This window comes from Sapajus apella, unplaced genomic scaffold, assembly GCF_009761245.1.
Source record: "Sapajus apella isolate SASKATOON/1434 unplaced genomic scaffold, GSC_monkey_1.0 scaffold77, whole genome shotgun sequence".
Lineage (NCBI taxonomy): Eukaryota > Metazoa > Chordata > Mammalia > Primates > Cebidae > Sapajus > Sapajus apella.
Window position 1 is genome coordinate 6,839,785 of NW_022437017.1, and position 7,777 is coordinate 6,847,561.

The following is a 7,777-nucleotide window of genomic DNA, read 5'->3' on the forward strand; positions in this document are numbered from 1 at the left end:
AATGAGACAGAGTCTTTCTGTCCCTGGTTCAAGCAATTCTCCTGCCTCAGCCTCCCACATAGCTAGGATTACAGGCGTGCACCACCACATCTGGCTAATTTTTGTATTTCTAAGACAGACAGGGTTTCACCATCTTGTCCAGGCTGGTCTTTGACTCCTGACTTCATGATCCAACCGCCTCGGCCTCCCAAAGCGCTGGGATTACAGGCCTGAGCCACCATGCCCGACCAGAAATCTGCACCGTAACACACATTGCATTTGGAAGCATAGATGGGCTGGAGATGCTAAGAGGGGCAATGGCCTCAGTTAAAGCTACTTCTCATCTTGGGGGATCTGTGAAGTACTTGTTTAATTTCGTTTCCTCGAGGACAGGCCTCTTGACAGAGCTTAGCAAGCTGCAGGCGTCCAATAAATATTAAATGGTGTGATGGTGTGATGATTCACCAGGAGGTAGTGAGCTCAGGACAGAATCAAAGAGAACCTGACCTGGGGCCAGGAAAAGATCCCATGAAACTCAACTACCCTGAAGGACTTCTGACCTACCCATCCAAGCTGGGACAGGCATGGCCTGGGGAAAGATGACAAGTGTCAAAACCAGGGACGCCTCGGTCTCCTAGACACACCATGGGTGTTAGCGTAAAACACCAGCAACACGAAACATCAGTGGGCCCCGCCCCCTGAGAAGGGGCTGCCAGATCCTCAGCGCTCAAGAGACATCTGTTGAGTGAATCCTCAGTGAGCTCCCAGACTGTGGCTGGGACTGTGCCTGACTCATCCCGTGTTCCTGGTCCCCAGTGTAGCACGTGTGCATGGCAGGTGTCAACACCGAAGCATCTGCGGATCCAGGAGCAAATGCTCACAAGTGCCACCCAGCCCAGGCTGAGACGAAGGAGAGGCACGGACAGGCCGCCTCAAGACCCCAGGTTCGAAAGCAGGACCAGGCACCACAAACAGGCTCCATCCTCCACTCGCAAAAGCCAACGGCTGGGCCCCTCCTGCCTTCCTTGGCTCAGAGCACCTCGGGTGTCCCTTTCCTCCCCAGCGGCCAAGCTTTCCCTAGCTTGTGGTCAGTTCCCTGGGCCTCCTCACCAACTTCATGTGTGCCCCTGCTAAGCCTGGGCTACCCCCAGCCCCCAGCCTCTCACAGAAACCTCAAAAGCAGCGTGGCTAAAGCAGAGGAAAGAACTCCAGCTGTTTCCCCACTCCCCATCTCACCCCAAAATACTCAAACGCACCTTTCTCCCATCCTTCCACGGCCTTTCAGCAATTTGGCTTCCACTTTTCTCAATTCCTTCCTTTCCCTGAATATTGCCAGACACCCATTTGCCAGCGAGATGTCATCTGATTCTCGGTGTTTTTTTCCACCTGACTGAGAACTCTCACATCTATAAACTACGGCCTTTTTCACTCCTCTAAAATCTGCAGTAACAGTGAAAGAGGGGGGTGTTCTCAAAGAAAAAATGTCTTTTCCTAAGAAAATAAAAGGTTTTATGAGAGCTATAACACTCTGTCAGAAACTTGGACTGGCTGGGCGCAGTGGCTCATCCCTATAATCCCAACACCGTGGGAGGCCAAGGTGGGCAGATCACTTGAGGTCAGGAGTTCAAGACCAGCCTGGCCAACATGGAGAAACCGAGTCTCTACAAAAAATACAAAAAGTATCTAGGTGTGGTGGTAGGCACCTGTAATCCCAACTACTCAGGAGGCTGAGACAGGAGAATCGCTTGGACCTGGGAGGCAGAGGCTGCAGTGAGCTCAGACTGCGCTACTGCACTCCAGCCTGGGTGACAGAGTGAGACTCAGTCTCAAAAAAAACAAAAACAAAAACAAAGAAATCTCGGCTGATTCTAGAGCAGGGGTTCTCACCAGGGCTGATGTGCCCCCTCCACCCAGGGGACACTGGGCAATGTATGGGGACACCTGTTATCATGAATGGGGTGGGGACACTGCTCAGTACCTCCAGGGCCCAGAACCCCCCACCACAGGGAACGATCAAGCGCCACATCTCCACAGCGCCCAGGGGAGAGACCCTGACCTGGCGGCCTCTTCTTCCCTCAGATGCCCCCTTCAGGCTGGCGCTCCACCCTGGGTACTCACCGGAGGGGCACTGTAGCTGGCGTGGGGGTTGTTCTGGATCTCCCACAGCCCTTCATTGAAGCCTTTCCTCTTGTTGGGTTTCCCGTACTTGTCTTTACACTTGTCGTAGGGGAACAGGTCCTTGGGTCCCAGGAAGGCTCTGGAAAAGGGAGTCAGGGGCCAGTCCCAGGTGAGTGAGACCACCCCGGGAGGTACCAGAGGAGAAAATCAAGCCCCGGCAAGGGACACTTACGTTTCGTGTGTGCCAAAGAAAAAGATGGGGTACTTGTTGGGTGGGGGCTTCACGGCACCGTCGGCGATGTCATCAATCTGCAGTGAGAGGCCAGTAAGGGGGTGGCTTTACCCAATGCCCAGGAAATCACCAAGAAACAAGCCACGGGGCTTGGGGCAAAGCACATGGGAGGAGGGGAGCCTTCAACCCAGGAAGCAGCAGCCCCTTCCCAATAGGAAGCTGCGTTCTTCTGTGTACCCTCCCTGCAAAGCTGTACCCCACCCAGGGAGATCTCCCCCCACCCCAGGGAGAGAGCTGGCCCCAGGGCAGGTGGTCCACCTGAGCCAAGTCAGATCCGGCCCTCTGAAGCAACCAGGAGGAGGGGCCAGGCTCAGCATCTATGGATTCCCAGGACCTTCCCTGGGGACCCCTCCCGCAAAGAGGGGCTTTCGGGCGGTCCCCCAGGGGATGCAGCTGGCAGCTCCAAGGATGCAGAGGGTAGGGGGTGGGCTGCAAGAGCCGGCCCTGAGCATCCAGGAAGTCCCACCCTCTCCCTGCAGGCCCATGGGCTACGGCAGCTGTCAGTCACCTCCCCACAGGAGGCTAGCAGCCCCTTCACTTCCAATCAGGTGCTTGGAGAGCCGGCTGGAGAAGGGAGGACAGGGGAGAGAAAAGCGAGTGGTCTGAGGAGAGGAGAGCTGGGAAAGGGAGCAAGTCCCTGTGAAGTTGCATTGCTCCGGTCTCTCCCAAGAAAGTCAGCGCCAGCACATCAGGCTGGAGGGGCTTCTCCAGTCCTAATGCATTCTTTCCCCATCCATGTCTCCAGCTTCTGGGGGCTCCTGATCTTTACTGCCCCACTCGCCCGCTTGCTTCTCACTCAGGTCTCCTCTTGGCTACTTTCTCAGAGTCCCTGGCCCCTGGGCTCGGCCATGGGCAGCCCCAGCATCCCTCTCCCGCCAGAAGCATCCCAAATTCAGTCCGCTGGAGGACCAGCCCGGCATGCCTCATAGGGCTCCTGCCTCTCCTGCCTCACCCAGGACCCACCCACAGTCCACCCATCCTAGCAGCAGCGCCAGCTTCGGACCTGGGATGGTTCTCATCCTGGTCACCGTGTGGCCTCCCCGTCCACGGCCCCTCCCTGCTGCCCCAGCTTTCCACCCCATGCCAAATTCCTCACTCCTACCGGGCAGATTCCACCAACCTCAGTCCTGGGAGACTCATCCCTGAGACCTGGAGATGACAGTAGCCTGGGGTCCCTGCCCCCCTCTCAGGGCCTGGAACTCACCCACCCGCATATCTGGGACTCCCAGGCATGGGACATCCTTCAGGCCAGGACATCCTTCAGGCCAGATCACCTGGAACCATCCTGGTGCTCAGGACCCCAGCTTCCTCTAAAGGGGCACCCAAGGTCCCCTCAGCCAGCCCCTTCCCTCAGATGTGCTCCCCTCCACAGGCCCAGGCCTGTCTCCATTTCAGGCATTGGGGTTGGACAACCCCACCCTTAAGTCTCCCCAAAGCCAGCTTCTACATCCTCCTCTCCACAGGGGGCCAGTCCCCAGGGTCCCCCAACAGGCCCAACGCCAACTTCATTCTAAGGTCCGGTTCCCCGAGCCACAGTGAAAACCTGTGAACAGACCCCAGCCCCATTCCCCCACACGCAGTCCCTCACTCAGGGGTCCCAGCTTCCCTTGGCCTTGGCCCTTAACCTTCTGGCATGGCTGCATCCCCCAACTCTGGACCCCTAGCACATGGCCATCAGCCCTGCAGCCTCTCAAACTGGGCTTCTCCACAAGGGAGTGCTTCAGCCTGGGCCCCCACCAATCACATTTCGCACCTGGCCCCAAATCTCAAGTTCCCCAGTTCTGCTCACACTTGAACCTTGAGCCCTCAGGCCTAGGACCCCTAGACCCTTAGGCAAGAGTCCCTCAGGTCCCACACCTTCCCAGACACCCTGTGCGTGACTCTTTGAGACCCTGGCGCCCCGGACAACCCCAGATACACAAGGCATAGCACCCTCTGGCTCAGGACACCCCCAGACCCCCAGAGGGCAGCTCCCTCAGGCCCAGGACCCCCAGGGGGAGAGTTTCTCAAGCCCCAGACAACCCTAGATCCCCAGGGCACAGCTTCTTCTGGCCCAGGATCCCCAGACTGTTGGCGTGCAGCTCCTTCAGGCCTCAGACACCCCCAAACCTCCAAGATGTGGCAACCTCAGGCCCTGGACACCCCCCCAGATCCCCAAGGAATGCCTCCCTCAGGTCCAAGACCCCCATTCCCCCAGGGCAATAATTTCTCAGGTCTCAGACACCCCCAGACCCCCAGGACACAGCTTCCTTGGGCCCAGAACCGTTGGTGGACGGTTCCTTCAGGCCCCAGATAACCCCCAACCCCCATATCCCCAGGGAGCAGTTCCTTCAGGTCTGGGACACCCCCAGACTCCCAGGGCGCGGCTCCCTGAGTCCCAGAACTCATTCTCCAAGGGCGAGAGTCTCTCAGGCCCCAGACATCCTCAGAACCCCTAGGCACGAACCCCAGAGGCCCAAGGGCCCCAGACCCCGGGGTGCGGCTCCTGCAGGCCTCGGACACCCCTAGAACCCCAGGACGCGGCTCCCTGAGGTCCAGGACACCCAGACCCCGGGGTGCGGCTCCTGCAGGCCCCGAGCACCCCGGACCCTCAGAGTGCGTCTCCTGTAGGCTCCAGACACCCCAAGACCCCAAGGACGCGGCTCCGTGCAACCTAGAACCCCCCCAGACGCCCGGGGTGCAGCTCCGGCAGGCCCCGGACACCCCCAGGCCCCCACGGGGCTGTTCCTCCGGGCCCTGGACACCCCCAGACCCCCAGGGCGCAGCTCCTGCAGGCCCCGGACACCCCCAGACTCCCAGGGCCCGGCTCCCTGCGGCCCAGGACCCCCCAGACCCCTGGGGCGCGGTCCCTGCAGGCCCCGGACACCCCCAGGCCCCCCACATCCCCGAGGCACGGCTCCTTCAGGCGCCAGACGTCCACTGTCTCCCGGGACGCGCCTGCCTCCGGCCCGGGGCTCCCGCTGCCCCACCCCCCCTCACCGACCCCATCTCCCGCGCGACCTCACCCGGGCTGGCCAGTGCGGGTAGCCCTTCATCTTAGCGAACACCAAGTCCCCGGGCTTGAAGGCGTGTGGCATGCTGACGGCGGGAGGCCCAGGCCGCGAGAAGCGGCGGCAGCGGCAGTAGCGGCTGCGGCGGCGTCGGCGGCGGCGGCAGCGGGAGGCGAAGCCGGGGGCGGGAGCCGGACGCCGAGGGGGCGGGGGAGGCCGCCTGGGCAGCCGGCCGGCACGCGCTTATTGGGCTTTGCGCCACCGGAAGTTCAGCCCTCCGGCCGTCACGCGCCGACAAAGCCGTCGTTCAGGACCACGTGCGGGGGACAGAGAAGGGCGGCGACCAATGAGAACAAGAGTTGGAGCAGAACAGTTAACGGGATTGGATAACGGGCAGACCCAAGGGGCGTAACCCAGAGACCTAATGGGAGGTTATGGGAGGTGAAAGGGAAAATGTGGGAGGAGACAAACAGAGGCGCTAAAGGAGTGAAGGGGTGGAGCTTAAGGGAGAGAGGCGGGACATAAACCGCCACAAGAGAAGGGGATATCAGTGGGGCAGAACATTGGATACCTTAGATAAAGAAAGCCAATCAGTCAACGCAGGGGGCGGGTCATTGACAGCCTAACTCCCTCAGGAGGAGGGGCTTAAAGGAGAGCTGCAAGCCGTTGGATGCCGCAAGAGAAGGGCCTCAAGGCAGGGATCAGGCATTGGCCATTACAAGAGGCGGGACTTCAGCAGGGCGTCGACCATTGGCTATCGAAAGAGGAGCGATACAACATGAAACAGGGATGGGCCATTGCCAGCTCAAAGGGGCGGGGCTGAGAGGAAGGGGCAGGCGCCAGGGGAACTCTTAGGATAAATAGCCACAAAATGCACAGAATAGTTATTTCTTCACTTACTAAAAACTTACTGAGTGCCTACCATATGCCAGGGCCACAAAACACCCCACAGACATATTCAGCCATTCAAGAAAAATGTACTGAATACCGTGTGACCAAGTTACTTGTTACTTGATTGCCCTGGGCTTCAGTCTCTGCACCTGGAAAATGAGGCCCATAATGCTACTGATCCTTTAAGATCTGACAGGACTGTAAGGAGTGTGCACCAAACTGAGCCCGGCAATAGGAAATGCAGGAAGTGTTAGAAGCTATAACTCTACCAGGCAAGGTGGCTGACGCCTGTAATCCCAGCACTTTGGGAGGTCAAGGAGGGCGGATCACGAGGTCAGGAGTTCGAGACTAGTCCGGCCAACATGGTGAAACACGCCACCACCACCACCACCACCCCCAGAAAAAAACACAAAAAAATAGGCCGGGCGCGGTGGCTCAAGCCTGTAATCCCAGCACTTTGGGAGGCCGAGGCGGGTGGATCACGAGGTCAAGAGATCGAGACCATCCTGGTCAACATGGTGAAACCCCGTCTCTACTAAAAAAAATACAAAAAATTAGCTGGGCATGGTGGCGTGTGCCTGTAATCCCAGCTACTCAGGAGGCTGAGGCAGGAGAATTGCCTGAACCCAGGAGGCGGAGGTTGCGGTGAGCCGAGATCGCGCCATTGCACTCCAGCCTGGGTAACATGAGTGAAACTCCCTCTCAAAAAAAAAAAAAAAAAAAAAAAAAAAAAAAAAAACACAAAAATTAGCCGGGCGTGGTGGCGGGCGCCTATAGTCTAGCTACTAGGGAGGCTGAGGCAGGAGAATCGCTTGAACCTGGTAGGCGTAGGTTGCAGTGAGCCTAGATTGCACCACGGCACTCCAGCCTGGGTGACAGAGCAAGACTCTGTCTCAAAAAACAAACAAGCAAAGCAAACAAAAACCCAGCTGATCCTGGATGACTGTGTGTGTGAGTGGGGGGAAGCAGATAAAGCTGGAAGGGTCCATGGACGACCTATCATAATGCCTTACAAACATAAATGAGAAGATTGGGTTTTATTTTAACTTATTGGAAACTATTGGAGGGATCTGATTAGAAAGAACAAAGAGAGTACTTTAGTCTCAAAAAGCATCCCTATGTGGGTAAAATATGGCTCAACAAAGACGAATTCTTTACAACTTACACATAAGGCCCGGTGCGGCATCTCACACTTGTAATCCCAGCACTTTGGGGGGCCAAGGTAGGTGGATCATGAGGTCAGAGGTTCGAGACCAGCCTGACCAATATGGTGAAATGCCATCTCTATAAAAAAATACAAAAAAGTTAGCCAGACATGGTGGCACATGCCTGTAATTGTAGCTGCTCAAGAGACTGAGGCAGGAGAATTGCTGGAACCTGGGAAGCGGAGGTTATAGTGAGCCAAGATCATGCCAGAGCACTCCAGCCTGGGTGGCAGAATGAGAAGGAAGAGAATGAAAGAACAAAAGAAAGAGGAGAGAGAGAGAGAGAAAGAAAGAAAAGAAAG

General features: G+C 57.6%; 1 protein-coding gene across 1 annotated transcript in view; it reads right to left on the reverse strand.

Annotated features, from left to right (window-relative positions):
- HDGFL2 (HDGF like 2) overlaps positions 1 to 5,619 on the reverse strand; it is a 28,260-nt gene extending 22,641 nt beyond the window's left edge. The window contains exons 1-3 of the mRNA XM_032252490.1: positions 5,395 to 5,619; positions 2,330 to 2,406; positions 2,098 to 2,236 (exon numbers count right to left, since the gene is read on the reverse strand). Of these exons, the coding sequence (XP_032108381.1) occupies positions 2,098 to 2,236; positions 2,330 to 2,406; positions 5,395 to 5,466 (288 nt within the window). The 5' untranslated portion in view covers positions 5,467 to 5,619. The remainder of the gene's footprint in view (positions 1 to 2,097; positions 2,237 to 2,329; positions 2,407 to 5,394) is intronic.
- Between the last annotated feature and the right edge of the window lie 2,158 nt (positions 5,620 to 7,777).